This window comes from Laccaria bicolor, genomic scaffold (genome assembly GCF_000143565.1).
Source record: "Laccaria bicolor S238N-H82 LACBIscaffold_2 genomic scaffold, whole genome shotgun sequence".
Lineage (NCBI taxonomy): Eukaryota > Fungi > Basidiomycota > Agaricomycetes > Agaricales > Hydnangiaceae > Laccaria > Laccaria bicolor.
The window spans coordinates 2,403,836-2,421,639 of record NW_001889873.1 but is presented as its reverse complement, the minus strand read 5'-3'; the positions used below and the strand labels follow the sequence as shown (position 1 = coordinate 2,421,639).

The 17,804-nt window shown below is 49.6% G+C and overlaps 11 protein-coding genes across 11 annotated transcripts; 4 read left to right on the top strand and 7 right to left on the bottom strand.

Annotated features, from left to right (window-relative positions):
- Window positions 1–48: 48 nt before the first annotated feature.
- LACBIDRAFT_305899 (uncharacterized protein) lies at window positions 49–433 on the top strand (the record flags this gene model as incomplete). The annotated part of the gene is made up of 5 exons (XM_001875320.1): window positions 49–78; window positions 132–197; window positions 252–286; window positions 342–358; window positions 408–433. 5 exons carry the CDS (start codon window positions 49–51, stop codon window positions 431–433), a joined length of 174 nt encoding a protein of 57 aa, XP_001875355.1.
- A 427-nt stretch (window positions 434–860) lies between these two features.
- LACBIDRAFT_142306 (uncharacterized protein) lies at window positions 861–3,355 on the bottom strand (the record flags this gene model as incomplete). Its single annotated transcript, XM_001874778.1, has 10 exons — window positions 861–971; window positions 1,023–1,326; window positions 1,363–1,489; window positions 1,717–2,105; window positions 2,159–2,284; window positions 2,333–2,496; window positions 2,550–2,736; window positions 2,795–3,058; window positions 3,107–3,231; window positions 3,287–3,355. Coding segments are annotated over 10 exons (1,866 nt in total), but the record flags the coding sequence as incomplete, so codon positions are not given.
- A 104-nt stretch (window positions 3,356–3,459) lies between these two features.
- Window positions 3,460–5,152, bottom strand: LACBIDRAFT_305896 (uncharacterized protein). The gene is made up of 7 exons (XM_001874777.1): window positions 5,067–5,152; window positions 4,822–4,959; window positions 4,646–4,762; window positions 4,463–4,591; window positions 4,281–4,402; window positions 4,154–4,229; window positions 3,460–4,101 (listed from the first exon to the last, which is right to left on the bottom strand). The coding sequence occupies exons 2-7, from the start codon at window positions 4,936–4,938 to the stop codon at window positions 3,817–3,819; spliced, it is 846 nt and encodes a 281-aa protein (XP_001874812.1). The 5' UTR covers window positions 4,939–4,959; window positions 5,067–5,152; the 3' UTR covers window positions 3,460–3,816.
- Window positions 5,153–5,467: 315 nt separating this feature from the next.
- On the top strand, window positions 5,468–6,450 carry LACBIDRAFT_322120 (uncharacterized protein; the record flags this gene model as incomplete). Its single annotated transcript, XM_001875319.1, has 5 exons — window positions 5,468–5,667; window positions 5,855–5,922; window positions 5,979–6,202; window positions 6,253–6,315; window positions 6,394–6,450. 5 exons carry the CDS (start codon window positions 5,468–5,470, stop codon window positions 6,448–6,450), a joined length of 612 nt encoding a protein of 203 aa, XP_001875354.1.
- Window positions 6,451–6,770: 320 nt separating this feature from the next.
- On the bottom strand, window positions 6,771–8,614 carry LACBIDRAFT_229516 (uncharacterized protein; the record flags this gene model as incomplete). Its single annotated transcript, XM_001874776.1, has 4 exons — window positions 6,771–7,295; window positions 7,349–7,897; window positions 7,948–8,053; window positions 8,109–8,614. 4 exons carry the CDS (start codon window positions 8,612–8,614, stop codon window positions 6,771–6,773), a joined length of 1,686 nt encoding a protein of 561 aa, XP_001874811.1.
- Window positions 8,615–9,183: 569 nt separating this feature from the next.
- LACBIDRAFT_305893 (uncharacterized protein) lies at window positions 9,184–9,826 on the bottom strand (the record flags this gene model as incomplete). Its single annotated transcript, XM_001874775.1, has 2 exons — window positions 9,184–9,393; window positions 9,446–9,826. 2 exons carry the CDS (start codon window positions 9,824–9,826, stop codon window positions 9,184–9,186), a joined length of 591 nt encoding a protein of 196 aa, XP_001874810.1.
- Window positions 9,827–9,862: 36 nt separating this feature from the next.
- Window positions 9,863–10,619, top strand: LACBIDRAFT_305892 (uncharacterized protein; the record flags this gene model as incomplete). Its single annotated transcript, XM_001875318.1, has 3 exons — window positions 9,863–9,994; window positions 10,044–10,389; window positions 10,444–10,619. The coding sequence occupies 3 exons, from the start codon at window positions 9,863–9,865 to the stop codon at window positions 10,617–10,619; spliced, it is 654 nt and encodes a 217-aa protein (XP_001875353.1).
- Window positions 10,620–10,723: 104 nt separating this feature from the next.
- LACBIDRAFT_305891 (uncharacterized protein) lies at window positions 10,724–11,736 on the bottom strand (the record flags this gene model as incomplete). Its single annotated transcript, XM_001874774.1, has 3 exons — window positions 10,724–11,361; window positions 11,415–11,534; window positions 11,592–11,736. 3 exons carry the CDS (start codon window positions 11,734–11,736, stop codon window positions 10,724–10,726), a joined length of 903 nt encoding a protein of 300 aa, XP_001874809.1.
- Window positions 11,737–12,446: 710 nt separating this feature from the next.
- Window positions 12,447–13,850, bottom strand: LACBIDRAFT_305890 (uncharacterized protein; the record flags this gene model as incomplete). Its single annotated transcript, XM_001874773.1, has 3 exons — window positions 12,447–13,489; window positions 13,548–13,763; window positions 13,820–13,850. 3 exons carry the CDS (start codon window positions 13,848–13,850, stop codon window positions 12,447–12,449), a joined length of 1,290 nt encoding a protein of 429 aa, XP_001874808.1.
- Window positions 13,851–14,062: 212 nt separating this feature from the next.
- LACBIDRAFT_305889 (uncharacterized protein) lies at window positions 14,063–14,376 on the top strand (the record flags this gene model as incomplete). The annotated part of the gene is made up of 2 exons (XM_001875317.1): window positions 14,063–14,089; window positions 14,143–14,376. 2 exons carry the CDS (start codon window positions 14,063–14,065, stop codon window positions 14,374–14,376), a joined length of 261 nt encoding a protein of 86 aa, XP_001875352.1.
- Window positions 14,377–14,575: 199 nt separating this feature from the next.
- LACBIDRAFT_305888 (uncharacterized protein) lies at window positions 14,576–17,785 on the bottom strand (the record flags this gene model as incomplete). The annotated part of the gene is made up of 8 exons (XM_001874772.1): window positions 14,576–14,805; window positions 14,861–15,024; window positions 15,078–15,184; window positions 15,234–16,073; window positions 16,124–16,272; window positions 16,332–17,085; window positions 17,141–17,202; window positions 17,257–17,785. The coding sequence occupies 8 exons, from the start codon at window positions 17,783–17,785 to the stop codon at window positions 14,576–14,578; spliced, it is 2,835 nt and encodes a 944-aa protein (XP_001874807.1).
- Window positions 17,786–17,804: the final 19 nt, after the last annotated feature.

Genomic DNA, 17,804 nt, shown 5'->3' with positions numbered 1-17,804 from the left:
AGTATAAAGGCCTGCACGTTGGCATTTTTATAATTTCAACCATCCGCCATGCCTTTTACCGCTTCCGACATCTGCAAGGTCAGTCACTGTCCTCTCCTCACTCCGTTGTTGTTACTCACCTCACGTTGTAGATCCTTATTGCCATATTCATCCCGCCCCTGGGCGTCTTTCTCGAACGGGGCTGCGGTGCCGATCTCGTCCGTATTTTTATCTCCCCTGTTCCTTCCAATGCTCACGAGTATTCGCTGCAGCTAATCAACATTCTGTTGACGATTTTGGGTTATATGTAAGGATTCAAGCTCTTCACTTCTGTTTTGTCGTCTAACATGTTTTTCGTATAGCCCAGGAATCATTCATGGTAAGCCAAACCCGCATCTTTTTGCATGCGCAGCTCATTTCTCCACTAGCTCTATACATCATTCTGAAATATTAGCACGCAATAATCCCTCTCTAGGTCATAGTGTCCTACGTCCTTACAGATACCATATAATGATACGACGCGCACGTTTATGATATTGATGTCATGTTCCTATTCAATTCAGAAATCATTCTTCACTGTCTTCGCTACCCTCGTCAGTTTCGCCGTCTTCTTCATCAGTGCTATCCGTTTCTTTGCTAACATCTCCACTTGACTTTGAATCATCGTCGTCACTTTCGCTCTCTTCCGTCGTTTCTGGGGTTTCTTCCACCTTGGCCGTGACAGGCTTAGGGGCGACTTTGGCAGGTTCATCCTCGCTTTCCTCTTCTTCACTATCCGACTCCTGCTCGTCAAATTGACGAATCATGTGTGCGCCGATCGTCAAGCATTTTTGCAAGTTTTCTGTCTCTGGTCCAGGTTTTCGCCCTTCACCTTGAGCGATGGGTAGTTTGTGCCACGCGCGAATATCATCCTCTTCAACAATATCTTCCTGATATAAAGCTGCTAGAATTTGTCCAAACAGAGGCATTCGCGTCGACGTTGCGCAGTGAGCCTGACACAACGATTAGTGACCGAATATGCCCCGAGTACATTCAAGATTTACCTGTAGAATGCAAACCGTCTCGATGGGGTCCACTCCACCAATCCTATTAATGAGGTCTCCCCACCTCCCAACGACGGCTGCAATTTCCCGTCGCTGAACGGCAGGGTCCCCATCAACAATAGGAATCTTCTCCACAATAGCGGCAACCACAGCCTCTTTCACCCGCGACAGCGGTACATTGCTCGCCATCCGCAGCGTCTTCAGCTCCACAGCCGCATTCTCCACCGAGTGGCCTTCTGAAAAAGCGCGCTCCAAGGACTGTTTAACCTCTAGGCGGAATTCACTATCGGCCATCAGCCCGGAACTTGGCATAATCGAAGGCATGTTGAGCGGCAAGGACAAGTCTGACCGCCCTGCTGATGATTCGAGGTCTGCATGCGAATCGGTGTCACCAAAGTCTGATTCGCTATCACTTTCGGAGGAAATTGACCCAGCATCTGAGATGTCCAGATCAGATGCGCTATCCCCTTGAGAGAGGTAGTCAATAACGTTGGTCAGGGGTCGAGAATGAAGTATCCAGACCTAGGCGCATGAACCGTTGGTTTTTAAAGTTTTCCGGGCCTTCTTCGTCTTCGTCGTCATGAGGTGGTCCTCTGGGCCAGACAATGGCGTTAAAGGCTTTTCCAAACGGTGCTTTGTCCACGGCATCTTGCGCTGCAAAACCTTTCAGCAGCTGACGTTTTCATGTCAGAACCAAAAAACATACATGCTTCCACTTCTTCAATATCGGAATCGTCTTCTTCTTCTTCTTCTTCATCATCACCATCTACCGGCAGGCCTCGCCTCGTTGAGAATCGTTCGTAAGGTTGGATAACGGAATCTGGGCCGACTATCACACCATCACCGATCAAACACCCTTTTGCGATGTGTGTATTATCCCTGATGTTGACGCCAGCGCCGATAATGCTGCGTTCGATGGTGCAATTCGCTCCAATGACCGTGTTTTCGAAGATGTACGAGTTGCTGACGGTGGAGCCTGCTCCAATGTTGCAGCTCTGGCCGATGACGGATGCTTCTATGGATGCGTTTTCTGACACTTGAGTGGATGGACCGATCAGGGTGTTGGTGCCGATTTTACACGTCCTTATCAAGGGTTAGCTAGACTATTGTCAAAATTGCCAGTAGACCCAACATACCGTGCGAGAATTACAGAGTCGTCCTTGGCTATATAGCGGTTTCCTCGAGTATGTTCGTAGATGTGTCCGCCGGGATGGTTGTCATCAGGCACGAGTGGGAACGTCCATCTCGACAAAATGTCCTTGCTTCAGGGTGGATTAGCTATGATTTTTCTAGCAACAAAAAGGAAGCACCTTATTGACTCGTAACTTCGAGTATCCTGAACACGCGCCGCGTAGCCGTCCTTCGCAACGTAGCAGTGTATACTCTTCATGAGCAAATCCGACGTCAAAATCCCATGCACAAAGTCCCTACGAATATCCAAATAATCAAAGTTGTCTTGGAACAGAGATGGGACCTGTCCTAAATTCAGCAGAGAAACACAAGAAAAGTAACGATGGGGCACGGTACCTCAACAGAGCACACATCGATAGAACAATCTATCAAGTCGTTCCGAATCTCAACTTCCGGATGGGTAGCCAATATCTCTCGTGGTATACGAACGACGTTAGTTCTTGGATACCCCGTCAACGCCTCATAATGGAGACACTCTGACGTCTCCCTATCCAACACGAAAACCGAAGACTCTCCACGAGCTCTGCAAAGTGCACCCGTTAAATGTTAGATCACGTAACGCAAAAAAATCAGCAGCGCACCTCGTCCGATGCCTCACCCCACTCTCTTTAACAACCATCGTCATAATCGCATCTTTATTCGTCTTCCTCCGCTCCTTATGCACCCTAACCACCTCATCAATCCGGATATTACTCACCAAATCACCCATGACCAGCACGAAATCGCTAGTGACAAGGCCACGGGTGTAGATATCGCGCATCGCGTCTCCAGGTGAGAACGTTTCTTTGGCCGTCATTATTGGGACGATCTTCATCCCCGAGCCGGGTTTGGACCATTTGGATTCTCTGTAAGAGGATGAGAGGGGGGAGAGGCAGGAGATGAAGGCTAGGTACTTGATGGCCTCTTTGACGAGCTGGGCATGCGATCGACATATCACGAATACCTCTTGTACACCAGCGAGTGCCAGACTCTCAAATGTCCAGTCCAAGAGGGGGGCATTACAGATTGGCAGTAGACACTGGAGATAACGCAATCAACAGAGAAAAAAGACCCAGATGAACGATGATCCTGACGCGTGGTTTTCTAGTTGTGAGGGGCCTGAATCGCTTGTTGAAGCTATCAGCTAGGATGACGGCCTGCAGAACCTCTTCGTCTTCGTTGATGAGCTTTTCTTTGCCTGCAGGGGCAGCTTTTGAAGACATGTTGGGAGGAACGACGATGTGATTCAATTTTTACTGACCAGATGTCGTGAGGAAGACGCAGATCCGATCCAAATGTTTCCAAAACAGAAAAAATGAGATGATTACAAGAGAAGCTAAAGACATGAGAGCACGATCCTGGAAAAGCAGCTACGGGTATTGGTGGGAGATAACGGATCGAGTATTAGGTGTAAGGGCGGCTGTGGCTAGGTCATAAAGATCATCGAGGTGAAAAAGAATCCAAGAGTATCATAAAAAGAAGAGGAGTGGAAATATATGAATCCACGAGTGGGGAGGGGGGTTTGTAACAATGGGCCAAGATGAATGAGATAAAATGATAAAAAAAGGGCTCGTTAAGGTCGTCGGAGAACTTCAAAAGGGTCATCCCAATCACAGGGAACCCCTTATGCCGCTGCAGCGACGACGGGAGCAGTTGTGGGGGCAACCTCTGCGACGGGCTCCTCAGCCTTTGTTTCGGCCTCAGCAGCGGGTGCTTCCTCCGTCGCGGGGTTCTCCAAAGGAGCGACGGGCTCGGGCTCGTCGATCTTGGGAGGGTGCTCATCGACCTTGGCAGGGGCGGCAACCTCGGTCTTGGCCCTGGCCTTGAACAAGTCACCGACACGTGCGGAGAGACGACGGCCAACCTTTGCGGCTTTGGCGGTCACCTTGGCCTCCTTCTTCTCCTCCTTCTGGAACTAGGGTCAACGGGACATAACGGGTGATGGGAACAAGGACACAAACCTTTTCTTCCTTGACTTCCTCAGTTGCGGCGGGGGCTTCGGTGGCAGCCTCAGCCTCAGCGGGAGCATCGGTCTCACTGTATGGTGTGAGACGGGGCTAGACTCGGACGTAACTCAGTATGACTCACGCTTCTTTGGGAGCTTCTGTAACAGCCTCCTCGGTCTTGGCGGGCTCTGCGACCTCCTCGGTAACGGGTGCCTCGGTAGCAGCAGCCTCATCCTTGGCAGGCTCCTCAGCAGCTGGGGTAGCCTTAATAATAATAAAAAGAAGTTCAACAAATGAAATTGAACACGAAGAGAAAAAACCAACCTCTTCCTTCTTCTTCTCCTTCTTAGGGCTCTTGGGACCCTTGGACTTTTTGTCACCCTTGAATGTGTTCAAGAGCTTGGACAGCAAGCCAGGGCTCTTAGGCCTGTCTTCCTTCTTTTGCTCATCAGCCTATGAGAAAGACAAAGTTTAGTGAGAATCAAAAAGAAAGGAAGGTCAACGAACAGGCTTGGCCTCTTCCTTGGCGGGCTCTTCTGTAGCAGCTGCCTCGGTGGCGGGGGCTTCCTCAACAACGGCGTCGGTGGCGGGTGCCTCTGTGGTAGTGGCAGGCACTTCCTCAACCTAGAGACAGAGCGGGATAAGGAAAGTGGTCTTCTGACCGAGACAGGGGAGGGACGTACGGGAGCAGTCTCCTCAGCTTTAGGGGCGTCGGTAGCAGCGTCGGCAACAGGGGCTTCGGCAGGCTTGACTTCCTCAACGGCGACGACGGGTGCAGCGGCGACTTCGGTAGCAGACATTATTGCAAGATGGGGCGTGAGCTACAAAGGGAAAGTTTCAACTCTTTTTTGTTCAAGACAAAGGGCAAAGGGTTGGGTGGGAAAGAGGAAAGAGGGCGGCGACGGAGGGGATAGTAGAAGATACTTACTTGAAAAGGGAATTAAAAGACAAGTTTAGAGATTGAATTTGCGTGCTACGCAGCCTATGAACCCAAAGGGAGGTCGGAGAGAAATTAGGAAGGAAGGGATAGAGACCAACACTTTTACGGTATCAAGTTCTATTTATTTGCTTCAACATGTTTGCTCTTTGTTTGGCTCAAAATAGGGTCGTTGCCATGTTGGCATATCGTTGGGAAGCAAGTGTTCGCATGGCGGGTTTTATTGCCAGCCAAGACGGTGAATACGAGAATAACTGGTAAGATACAAGGGGGAATACCAGGACGCGGAGCACAGCAGCAAGCAGCTATTGTGACGCACTCTCTCCATTGTTCACCAATGGAGCTCCTTGTCACTATAAATCCCATCATGCAGGGGGCCCACCATAATTATCATGTCCCTCATTCTCTCCCCCCTTCTCATCTTTATCGCCTTTCTCCTCCTTCTCCTCGTGACCCTCTCCGCACCATTCATCCATCCCATATACCTATTCCGTCTATCCGTACATGCCTCTAGCTCTCTCTTCAACGCCGGTGTAAACGCCTCTGCCCAATTCGGCGCTTTCGGCTATTGTTTATCGGCCATCCAGGTCGCGTAAGTTCCACACTCTCCATTTGCCCCTCCCCTACTCACATCTCCCTCTAGTGTAGCAGGCATAAACAAGAGCACCCACCCAACATGCTCGCATCCACACCTCGGATATACTTTTGACAAGACCGTCGCAACTGCACTGCAAGTCCCTATTTCCATTTTGGTCTCGTGCCCGCTAACCACCGTCTAGTCACACAACCTCGATCCAGAATCTAATCTCTCGAACAACTACAGCTGCCCTTGTGATCCATCCCATAGGTCCATCCTTTCATATCTTTTTGACACACACACATAACCTAACCCCATTACTCCAGCTGCTGGCCTCAGCTTTCTCGCTTTGCTAACATCCCTCTTCATGCTCCGTCGCGGCCAAAACGGCACCGCAAGACTTCCATCCCTCCTGACCCTTATCGTCGGATCCACAGCTGCAGTCCTAACCACCATCGTCTTTCTCATTGACGTGATCTTGGTAGCTGTCCTACGCCATCGCATACAAAAGGCTTCTGATGGCGATCTTACCTTGAATTGGGGAAACGCGGTATGTCGTCATTATCACCGTGATGGACGTTTTGCCTCAATTCGCTACAGGTCTGGATGATCCTTGGAGCGACTGTTGCCTTATGGTCAGCGATGCTTGGAGCCGTTTGCGGCGTATGTGGATGCGGTTCACGAAATAGGCATGTTACTTTCCTGTCTTTGCATTCCAAATGCTTATCGTCTTACTTGCAGGAAATACTAATGACTTTACGAATCTTCTGGACGGAATTTATGCCTAGACACGACTGACATACATACCCGTACTGTATATAATACCCTCCAATGAGTAACTGCTTTTCCCATTCTTTCAAGAATCAAAACATCACTATGTTTATTTTAATTTCGCATCAGGCACAAGGGCTTCCATGTGACAATCAAAAAAGTCCAAATCCGTGGTTCTTCCGAAAAATCAGAGGAACAACATAGAACATCAGGCTAGCCTCAGGTCTGCGTCATTCACGTCGATCACACCTTGATGCGCTCCCTTCTTCCTCATCAAGCTCATGCTTTCGCGCGTACGAGCCCAGGCCCTGCCTTGTTACGCGGTGGAACGCGTAGACCCTTGGCTTTCATCCGCCTTCGTTTCGCCTCTGCAAGAACAACAAAGTCAGAATACAGCCATCTTCCAACAACACAGACAACGAACCCTCAAGATACGGACGATCTTCCTCTGAATCAAACCCAGCAGACTCCTCCTTGTCTACACCCTCATCAGCAGGTTCTTTCATCTCCGCATCAACAGGTGCACTCTGCGCCTTTGTCCTCTTCTCCACCTTGAACTTGGAAACAAAGAATCCATCCATATTATGCACGTGCGGATAAAATCTCCTTGTGAGATTCAGACTCGGGTTGAACGTCTTGCCACGGTACTTTGTGAATCCCTCGCGCCCAAAGGAAAGCCCAGTGTCCACAAGCTTCACGTTGGGTCGTTTTCGGAGGGCGTAATCTACCACCGCCTCGTTCTCGTCCACCGTGACGGAGCAGGTCGAGTAGACAAGGTATCCGCCCGTTTTGGATTCGGGACTCACGCTGTCGATGGCGCAAAGGATGAGCTGCTTTTGAAGATGGGAGAGGAGGGTAAAGTCGCGATCGGACTATGAAACGTTGAGTTGAGGAGGCGATTCATACAGTTAAAAAGACACTTTACCTTGTTGAGCTTGACGCTCGAATCCTTGCTTATAACACCCGTCCCACTACATGGTGCGTCCAAAAGCACGCGGTCAAACCCACCCATCACCTTTGGGAATTCTCGGCCGTCGTACGAGCACACGACAACGTTCTTACATCCCAAACGATGCACGTTGGCAGTAAGACTCTTCGTCCTAGCCTTATTCGCGTCATTCGCGAATACCACACCCGTATTCTGTAACAAGGCAGCGATGTGCGTCGTTTTCCCACCAGGCGCAGACGCCATATCCAGCACGCGTTCATTGGGTTGAGGAGAAAGCGCGATGACGGGGAGTAAGGAGGAAGCAGCTTGGAGCATATAGTGACCTGCCAAGTACTCGGGGGTCGCACCGATAGGAACGCTACTTTCAAAGACTTGGAGTCCGACGTTGGTCCATTTCCCGATGGGTTCCAGGTTCACACCGCGGTTCACGAGTGCTTGAGCTAGATCACGTCTTCTTGTTCGTAAGGTGTTGGTTCGAATCGTTACAGGACGAGAGACTTCGTTTGCCTCGAAAAATTCGATAGCCTTGCACAAATTATGAGAATCAGGGTAGAATGAAGGAAAGTAAAAGTTACCTCGGCAACAGGGAAAAGTTGGAAAAATTTCTCGACCAGGAAATCGTTGTAACCGTAATAGCTAGCTATATCAGCCATAAGCTGGCCTGTATATTCTGACCGTGAACTGAAAAGGAGGATAAACGATTCAAACAACATCACAAGAACACAAAATAACTGACCGGCCTTTCTCAGCGCGTTTCGAAAACTTTTCAAGGACGCGTACGCACTCCCTCAGACGGCGTTGCACGACCTGTAAATCCGGACCTCCCCTAGCCTTTTCCTCCTCCCGCTCAGCAGCCGTAGGCAGATGAAAAGGTTCAGCATCCATATTACCCTCTTCATCCGCCTCCCCATCCATATCCACATCTTCGTCTTCTTCTTCGTCCTCTTGGGCTCCCCGCAGCTCTTCCGCGTCGAGCTCGGCCTCTGCGGCTGCACGGGCATCGAGGGCTTTTGATCGCGCTTCCATGTTGGCCATCGTCACGCGTTCCTCGTCGTCTGAAGCGTCGGAGTCATCACTGGAGGCGTCAGAGGCTGTTGGGATAATTTTGAGTGGGCGTTCGGCCTGTTTTGATTTTTTCCGTTTCCCAATGGGGGCTTTGGGTGAGTCTCCTTCTTCTTCGTCGGTATCGAAATCAAATTCCTGAAGCGGACCACGTAGAGGCTCGTCACTAGGAAAAAGCATGAGTTCGTGAAGCGCAAAGGGAATAAAAAGAAGTAGGTCGCACTCGACATTATCCAGGTCAAATTCGTCTAAATCAAGATGAACGTCTGGATCTTCCTCGTCATCGTCGTCGAACAGAGACCTAGCAGCCCGTTGAGCGATAAACCGAAATGAAGATAACAAGGACCACAAACTTGACATGCGTTTTCAAATCTACATCATCATCGACGTCTTCCCAGCCGTCCCCACTGTCCTGATCCTCAATTGAAACCTTCTTCTTTGAGCCCTTGGTCGCTTTCGAGGTCACCTTCGTCTTCGCCTTTGGGTTCCCTTGACCGTCCTTCACTTTCTTACTCGGCCGCTGACTTTGCTTCCCATCGACGTCATCCGAGTCTGCTTTTCGTTTTCCCAACTTCTTGGAAGACGGCGTCGGCTTAGCGTCCAATGGCTCAGGGGCACCCTGCTTGTTCTTCGCGCGACGACCCATTTTTTTTCTGGAAGGTAAAAGAGCTGAAAAAAATGTGGAATAATGGATTGTACATGTATTACAATGTTTTCTAACGCGATGTGTTGCAAACACTTTGCCCCCCTCAACCGACGCGAATACCCAACGCGAAGCCTACGATGAAGGATGCTCGTGGTTGGAAGTCGGCTGTTAGGAAGTCGATGAGTGTGTTCCAGATCGATGAGACTGTTGGAGGCTTTTTCGTTCCCGTCCCGTCTCGCCTGTAAAACATTTCACCAAATCTTGAAGAGACCCTTCCCCAATCTATGCGGACGACAGAGGTTGACGCCATGTACTTGCAGGTGGAATGAGATTTGTGATCTATTATTATTATTATTATCACGTACTTGGAGCAAGACGAATACACCGCCCAGGACAACCGCCAAGGCTTTCGCGCCCTTCTTCACAAAAACGCCGGCACACAGTCCAGCTACCGTTCCAAAGCCCAATTCGTATAACGAAAGCGACGACGCTGGAGGCGGAGGAAGGTCAGGTAGGTAAACCTGGGATTTAGGCAGTGCTTCTCCATCGCAATAAATTGTTGGCTTGGTCGTAAAAGAAAGGCCTACTCCAAGAGAGGTAGCTGCGGCGACCTTGACGAAATTTGAGGAAGACGCGTTTCTAGCTGGGAGTCCTAGCCGAGAGGCCTTTGGAGTAGAATGGAATGCTCTGAGCGCGTGGAATCTGAAAACTGATGGGCGACATTGACGAGTGAGGGTGAAAGACATGATGGTGGCAGTGACGTCACAGTTCAATCAACCTTCATGTCTTCAGAGCACCATCCTCTCCTTCCAACAAGTCACGCTGAACAACATCCCTCAAAGTATCACCACTACCGCGACAAAACAGCAGAATTACTCGAAAGCCCTCGTCTCCACAAACTCGTCATAGCCCTCGTGCGTACTCTAACACTTCCTGCGCCTACTCAACTTCTTGCCAAGCCAGATCGCTACAGATGCCGTATGCGTCCTGATCGACCTAGGCTATACAGTCCTTTCAACAGACTGCACACCCGTGGGTGGCGAAGCCCCAGAATGGCTCGAAGTATTAGCCCACATCTCACTCCTCATCACCACCCTTTTCTTGATCGAAATCCCACTCAACTTGTGGGCTTTTGGGCGGCAGCACATGAACCCCTTCGGACCCGTCCCCCACGCCGCTTTACACGCATTCGATACATTCGTTATTCTGACAACGTTCATCTTGGAGGTCGTGTTGCGCGGCAGTGAGAGGGAACTCGCGGGACTCCTCGTCATCTTGCGATTGTGGCGGCTCGTGAAACTAGTAGGAGGTTTGCAACAATCTTTTTCTTTTTTCGTTCAAAAGCTGATACCAGTTGGGGCAGGTGTCGCCATTGGCGCCGGTGAACTTGAAGAAGAGAACGCCCGAATTTTGGCTGGAACACGCAACGAACGTGATCATCTCAAGGCCGAACTTGAAGCCTCTCGTCAGGAAAACGAGAAACTTCGTAAACAGTTAGGTCTTCCCAACACAGGCGTTCAGGATATCCCAGATAGATAAATATACCAGACATTATTCCAATGATACAGTGCTCTACTATGCTACAATTATTTCAGAGTCCAATCAATTACTCTCTGTTCAAAATCATGAAAAGACGTAAGCTTCTACCGATGAGTATGTGGCACAGTGTGAACGTTGATTCCTCTAAGCGCATCGGCCCGAACCCACTCTGACAAACGGGGCAGTGGGATGGGCAAGTCATGGTCAATAACAGGGGGATAATCCGTCGTCATAAAGTGCGATCCATATTGAGAAGGAGTTTCAGAGCGCGATAGGACTCTTGATTCCCGGAACTTTTCAATGAAGCGAGAGCCAACCGTCCCCGTTTTGGATGCTTGCATCTTCGCGTATATAGGCGTCAAGGGCAAAGACTTTTCGCCCATCGATTGTGGAGACGTTTGGGTGGACAGCCCTCCATCTCGCTTGGCAAACGGAGCGTCGACGCCCCGTCTGACATTGGTTACGCGTGCCCAGGGCGCTGGGATATCGGTGTCGATCGACTGAGCCTTTAACTTGCGGCTGCTAGTAGATTCGATATCATCCAGGTATCGGGAATAAGGGTTTTCTTCCTCGTGCGGCTTTTCCTCCCAAATATCATTTGCACGCTTTTGGGGTTGTTGCTTCGATGAAGCTCTTGGAGAGTTGAACCAGCCAACCGTATACATCGTTTTGCTCCATAATTCGGGGTCATCACGGACATGCGCCATACTCGTGAAGAACAATGCCAGAAAGTAGCTGAAAGCTGTAATGTGAGTTTTAGCAAGCGGCTTCGTTCGTGAGTGATCGAACACGTACAAACGAGGCTCTTCAACCACGTCACCGGAAGTAAAAGCGAAACCGATACGCAGATCTCCCAATCACTTTTTCCGCGACAAAGCATCAGAGGTCCATTCGCTACAACGCTGATAGCAGCACCTATATAAAATCCTAAGTCAGCGCCACGTTCGTGTACGTCAAGTGAAAGGCACATACCAATCTCAAACACACTCAACAATGCCACCCAACCGCACTCGAAGGGGATGTATGACGTTTTAATTCGTGGGCGGAAGAGCTCCGCTAGGGCACTGATAACGCAATGTTCAGCCATGGATGGTAGAAACTCTGGTGCGAACACCATCTAGAACGTACAGAGCGACGCAAGCGAATAAAAGACAACTCTCAAAGACAATGAAGATAGAGGTGGCAGGGACTGTTCAGCAATTACATGTAAGTAAGCGCTTGAAACGTTTCGTGGATAATGCATAATGCATACCTGAAAGTCCAGCCACCGAACTGGCGCTAATATTCCACGCAGAAAAAATGAGCGTCAAAAGATTTAGGTTAATCAATAACGCTGAGAGAACAATATTGATTGAGAATGTATGCTCGAGAAAGGACACGCAGCATACCAAAAAACACTGATCGAATAAGAAGAAAAATATTCTGCATGGCGTGAATAGTCGTCGATATGGGTTCGAAAAGATATCTAGGTGTCGTGAATGGGGCACGGCCAGCGTCGATGCGTCAGGCTGGAGTTAGGTGACGCTGAAGAGAGAAGAACGAGGACTCTGAGAAACCTTCGCCACCAGTGACGGGGATAGAGAGCACGTCGTTGCACCGCGCGGACTTTTATTCATTCGAAGTGGATTCATATATCGCAGAAGCAATGGGGCTAGAGAACAATGCTTTGAAAGAGTCACAATGGCAGAACAATGGCGCCCACTGTCAAAACAACCGGGCGCCTCCGGTCCGTTCATACCAAGCCAAGGATCGTCGAACAACCTCACGGACTCTGTAAGAAACGTACAAATACAATAAGTACATAATGTTACATGTTCACAGCATAAATCATGTATGAACTCTCGTATTATATGCACTAATGTTTGAGAGATCAAGTGGTGGGGGTCGGTCGGTGGAGTTTGCCCGTCTACGAGGTCCTGTAGGTCGGGTACGAGGAAGTGAATTTGACGCAAGGACCTCTCGAGGAGGACTTTGTTGTGGGGGCCGTTCTCGTTGAGTAGATCTCTGTTGTTGATGAGACCTCTCTGCTCGAGGAGGACTGTGTTGTTGAGGTGGCTCTTGCCTATGTTGATGAGGAGGCTTTTCTGCTCGAGGCGGCCTCTGTTTAGACTTTGTCGGTCGCGACGTTGCATCTAGCCGTGGCCAATCGCCAAGAGGGGGCGGTGATGCCGGCAGAGGTCGAATGCCAGCTGCACCAAAAGGTTGTGCGTGCTGAGGTGGTTGAGATTGGAGAGCGCTTTGCACGTAATCGGGGTAAAATAGATTTGATATCATATTTTGTGGTGTACGCCCTGGAACCACCGCAGAGGGTATAGGAGGCATAGGTTTATCAACTTGAGTTGAAGTCGGTGGTGGCTTATAATGCTCGATCTCGTACTCCAGTCCGAGGCCAGAACGATATGAAAATACCGCCGGCGGTTCCCCACCAGTGGGCGGGCGGCGTGGTTTAGGTGCTATTATGACTGGAGCTGTGCGTTGGAATCTAGGCAAAGTTGGGGAAGCCGGCGCACTGGACAAAGCCCGCCGGCCATACAGCCACTGGAATTTACGTGCGCTGCAGTGCCATATTGTAGGGTCTTGCTTGAACTTCACCATGGCAGCACCAAAGAGGAGTGCAAAATAACAAAGCACTGCGAGTACCACGGAGGTCAGAACAAACCGAATAGATGTCTTGGCAAATGATACAAACATAAAATAGCGGAAAGCCAAGTGAAAGCCTGCAACACTTGCGTAGACGTACATGACGAACTTGACGTGAAAATTCCTACGAGTGTGGGATAAGCAAAAGCCGCCCATGGTCATCAAATCACACGCACTTAGACGTTGACAGAGCTGAGTGTGCGTTACTGCGGTCAACGCGATTGCACCAGCTTCAAGAAGCAAAAGCATAAGTAAGAGGTTCAAGGGTCAGAACACTGCAGAACCTACCAAGTTCCATAGCCCCGAACAGAGCGGTCCATGTACATTCAAACCATATCCGACCCAATACGACATTCTTCTCAAAAAGTTCGAAAAAGAGCCTATAACACTCCATGAGTATGGGTGCAAGCAAACGACTTTCAAAGGTGACGGACACTGGTAGTATCAAGGCCAACCCAGAAGACCCCAAAAAGATCAAATAGGCGTCGATTTGCGTCGAAGAGACTGCGATAAGTAAGTGTCAGGATGCCCGTGCGAGTCTCTCTTGAGAAGTAACGTACGCTTCCAATTGATGGCTTGGACGATGCTCATGTTCCAGACAGCGACGCTTGCGATGGTGGCATTACAGATGACAAAAAAGCCTTGTAGATAATGGTCGGTTAGCACACGCCGTTGCCATGAGCTGGACGCCCAGCAACGACGACTCACCGAACACAGTATATCGAAATGCTTTGAAAGCTGCCAGCATACTTTTTCATAGAGTCCTGAACAAGGGAGCGTGAGGGGTTCCGGTCGACGGCAAGATGACAGAAAAAAGGTGGAGCAAAACAGTGGGCTTCTTGGCTAAGTTTAGGAACGCATCATTGATAGGTTTCAAACTCAGCACACAGAAGATGTTATAGATGTAACCCCATTAGCTCTCAAAGGGATATCCGAAGCAGCGCGGTATTATAGGGTATTATTACTTACATCGACATTATATCTGTATACATTGACAAGTAATCAAGGGGAGCCACCAGCTGCAGGATCTTTGGACCATGATATCCCTTGCGCTACTCACGGCAAAGTGGTGGCACTACATGCTTATGACAGATTTTGCCCATTTACAACGTGCTGAAACGCCCGCGCGCCCGACGTGAGACTGCCTGAAGGCTGGCATGCAAGCCACGATGTGTGGGGGTTGTATGTCAACCCGACTAAAATCCACTTCGATTGGAGGAGCCACAAAAGATTGTCCCGAGCCCAATGGAACGGAATATCTTGGTTCAGGGTTCGAGATCCGATAACGGGCTATTAGGTCCCTCAAGTTCTACCGATTAACGGACGCGGGGTGGCGGTGGTCTCGAAAACGTCGCCGCTTCTGCCGCCCACGGGCGAGTAGGGGTACTTCGGGATGCTAGTCCACCATGATCACTACTATGTGTCAGAACATTCCGCGTTAGGTCCGGGACATATGATTGCACCTCCTGCGATGAATCCTCTGAGAATCGCTGGACGAGTTTCACCAAGATGGGCGGGATAGGATGCGATTTTCTGACCAGTCGTTCTGCCAGCAACTTTTTCAATTTTCATCAAACACTTACAACAGTTTCCAAACACACCATATATGATGGTAGCAAAGCGGGCTACACCAATACGAACTCCCTCGACGACGTCATTGGACAGATCAGCAACAGACATGAGAAAATCGAGATCATGACTGGCAGCAGCTGCTTTGCCGTCGTCTCCCACAAACAAAAGGCGAGCTTGTTGGCAAGCAATAAATCTGCCAGGTATATCAAATGTGGGACATTTGAAAAATAGGAAGAAAAAACGTACGTCATCCGCCTGCGATACATGGCAGATTTAGCCAGTTTCCGGAGGTTGACCTCAAGAGCAGCACTAACATCTGCTTGTGGGGAAAACAACGACAACACTTGGGGAAGCTGGAGCACGTCAGCGGAAAAACAATTGAAACAAAAGTTGTGCACTCACCATCGAAATGGCTGTTTCCCTGACGGCAGCTACATCATCCTCAAGCGCCTTCAGAAGAAGACCCGAAATGCTTGAAGAAATAGCTTCTCCCAACATATGAGCAAAGGTTAATAGCCGTTTCGTAATGGCATCCCGCTCTCTCCATCCCTTGAATACACCTTCCTCCCAAACCGTCAGAAGCCCTTGCAAAAGCGACATACCCGCCGCCTCTCCGACCACACCGATTAAAACATCAGATGATTCAACAATCTTCGTCCGAACCTCCTCCTCCTCGCACCGAATCGCGTCCCACCAAACGGATATCAAATCCCTCTGCGCAAACTTCTGGCCTATTATTTCAGCCATCTTTCCTAAACTCGCGGCAAGTGTACGCCGGACTTTGGAAGATCGATTGCTAGCGACGTCAGCATACGCGTCCCTCAGTTCGTCCCATCTTGATGCCCCTAGTGTAAGAGCGACAGCCGGAAAATTAAAAGCGCACGTCAGAGGTCGACCGGGATCCCGATAAAAAGACTCGAGAGGGTCAATTTCGGCCGGTGGTGTTTGTTGTTGTCCATCACGTACGCGTTTGTCTTCCCCTCGTCCGAGGAAAAGATGTAGGAGTTGTTTCGGGGGGCCGGTCCGATCATTTTGAAAGGTGTGCACAACCTCACCGAGAACCTCCAGCGCTCCCGACCGCACTATCTCGTTCTCGTCAGAAGAAAGCGAGACGATAGTTTCCAAAGCGAGGGACCGTCGGTGATCTGGAGAGAGTCGGGAGAGGATGGCAGGTAGGGCGAAGACGGATGAATAGCGGACATGCAAGTTCACGTCCGATTGAAGGGAGTGGAATAACGGTAACTGTTTTGGAGTTGAAACATGCAAGCGTAAAACGCTGACGAATCACTCACAAGTGACATCGTTACGACTTCCTCCGGTACGACCTTCGCTAATGCCCCCATAACATAGGATGCTTCGCATCTTACGTAGGAAAATGGATCTCGGCCAACGCGTTCGACTTCTTTCACGAACGCAAGTTTGGTCTCATCGCTGAGCGAACCTTGCAGGGCTCTATATCAGCATCACCTTGTTCGCAATAAATTTACAGCAATGACTGACCACTTGCAGTGACGGCAGCCATCAAACTCATGCTTGATAGGCGCCCCACAGCAGCTTGTTGCTCGTCCTCCCCACCTTCACTGTAAGTTTTGTGATCATATTCGTAACCACCGTGAGGAAAATGGCCGACGCGGTGAGCAGCGACCTCTACGGTTAAACCCTGTGGAGGGAGAGGCAGGTGGCCAGCTGTTGGTATTGACGGATGAAGTACAGCTTGCGGAGAATGGCCAAAATAAGATGACGTAGGAGAATCAGCCCCACTATGCTGCGGAAGAACAGCCGGAAAATACGGATTCAGCTCGTTGGCCTCGATGTGTATCGTTTGTCGAGTTTGCTCCCCAGGAGAAAGGTATGGACTCTGGTGTATATCATCCGTCTCCAAGAGGTCGACATCAAGTCTTCCCATCCCAATAACAACCTGCTGAAGAATTTCTTGCCGAAACATCAACCTCTCATCTCTTCTAAATAAACCAACCAAAGGCTGGATGTCGTCATCAGGGTCAAAATCTGCCCCACCTTGGTCATCAGCATCGGATAGGTCCTCGTATATACCCATCTCTATATCATCGATTTTTTGCATACGCAACAAGAGTTTGACGACAGCCGTACGGGAATGTTTGCTGACATCGCCGCTGGGACTGAGAAGGAGGGTACCGAGAATGGGAGTAAATGCTTGGACGGATATGGTGACTGTAGTAGACGATGAAGCATACGCTTCGTCTAACGAAAGGTCGTCTGGAATAACTTGACAATTCTAAAAATGGCAACTCAGGGCGGGTTGTATGTTGGAAAATAACTTATAGACACACTGTGAAAAACCACCAAATGATGGGAACAAGCTCTGCGGTGAAAGCTTCCCTCACTTTCTCGTCTACAAAAAAAATGATTGGCGAAAAAAAAACAAAGAAATACAGAAGAAACATGCCTTCATCCATAGCCAAACCACTGAGAAGGGGTAAAACGTATTCGACTGCCTCTTGAGGGGTAATTTGATGAAGATAATCGGGAAGAGCATGAGCGATGAAGATTCGATGAAAGCTGGCTTTGCTCCTGGAGTAGAGATAAATTTTTTCCAATGGGCTGAGGCCCTCATCATCTAGAACTAAATCCATAGCAACGTCAATTGCGACGGGAAAGGCGTCGTCAGTTTGTGAATCCCGCGTGGGGGTTTCTTTGGATTTGGGTGAGATCTGTGGAACGGATATTGGGATGGAAGGAGGGTTTGAGTCTAACACGGGCAAGATGTTAGCAAAGGGAGAAGTGGGTGGAGTAAAAAAAGGAGCGGAAGGCGAAGGAGGGGATTCGGATGGAGTGGAAGGTGCGGTGTGAAACTGAAGACATGGCGTGTCTGGGGTTGAGTTGTTATTGTCTAGCGAGAAAGAGAGAAAGACAGGAGGAGGAGGAATTTGTATGTGGTTTGGTGGGGATTGACGAAATTGGTCTGTTTTCTGCATGGTAGTACTGACCGCGATG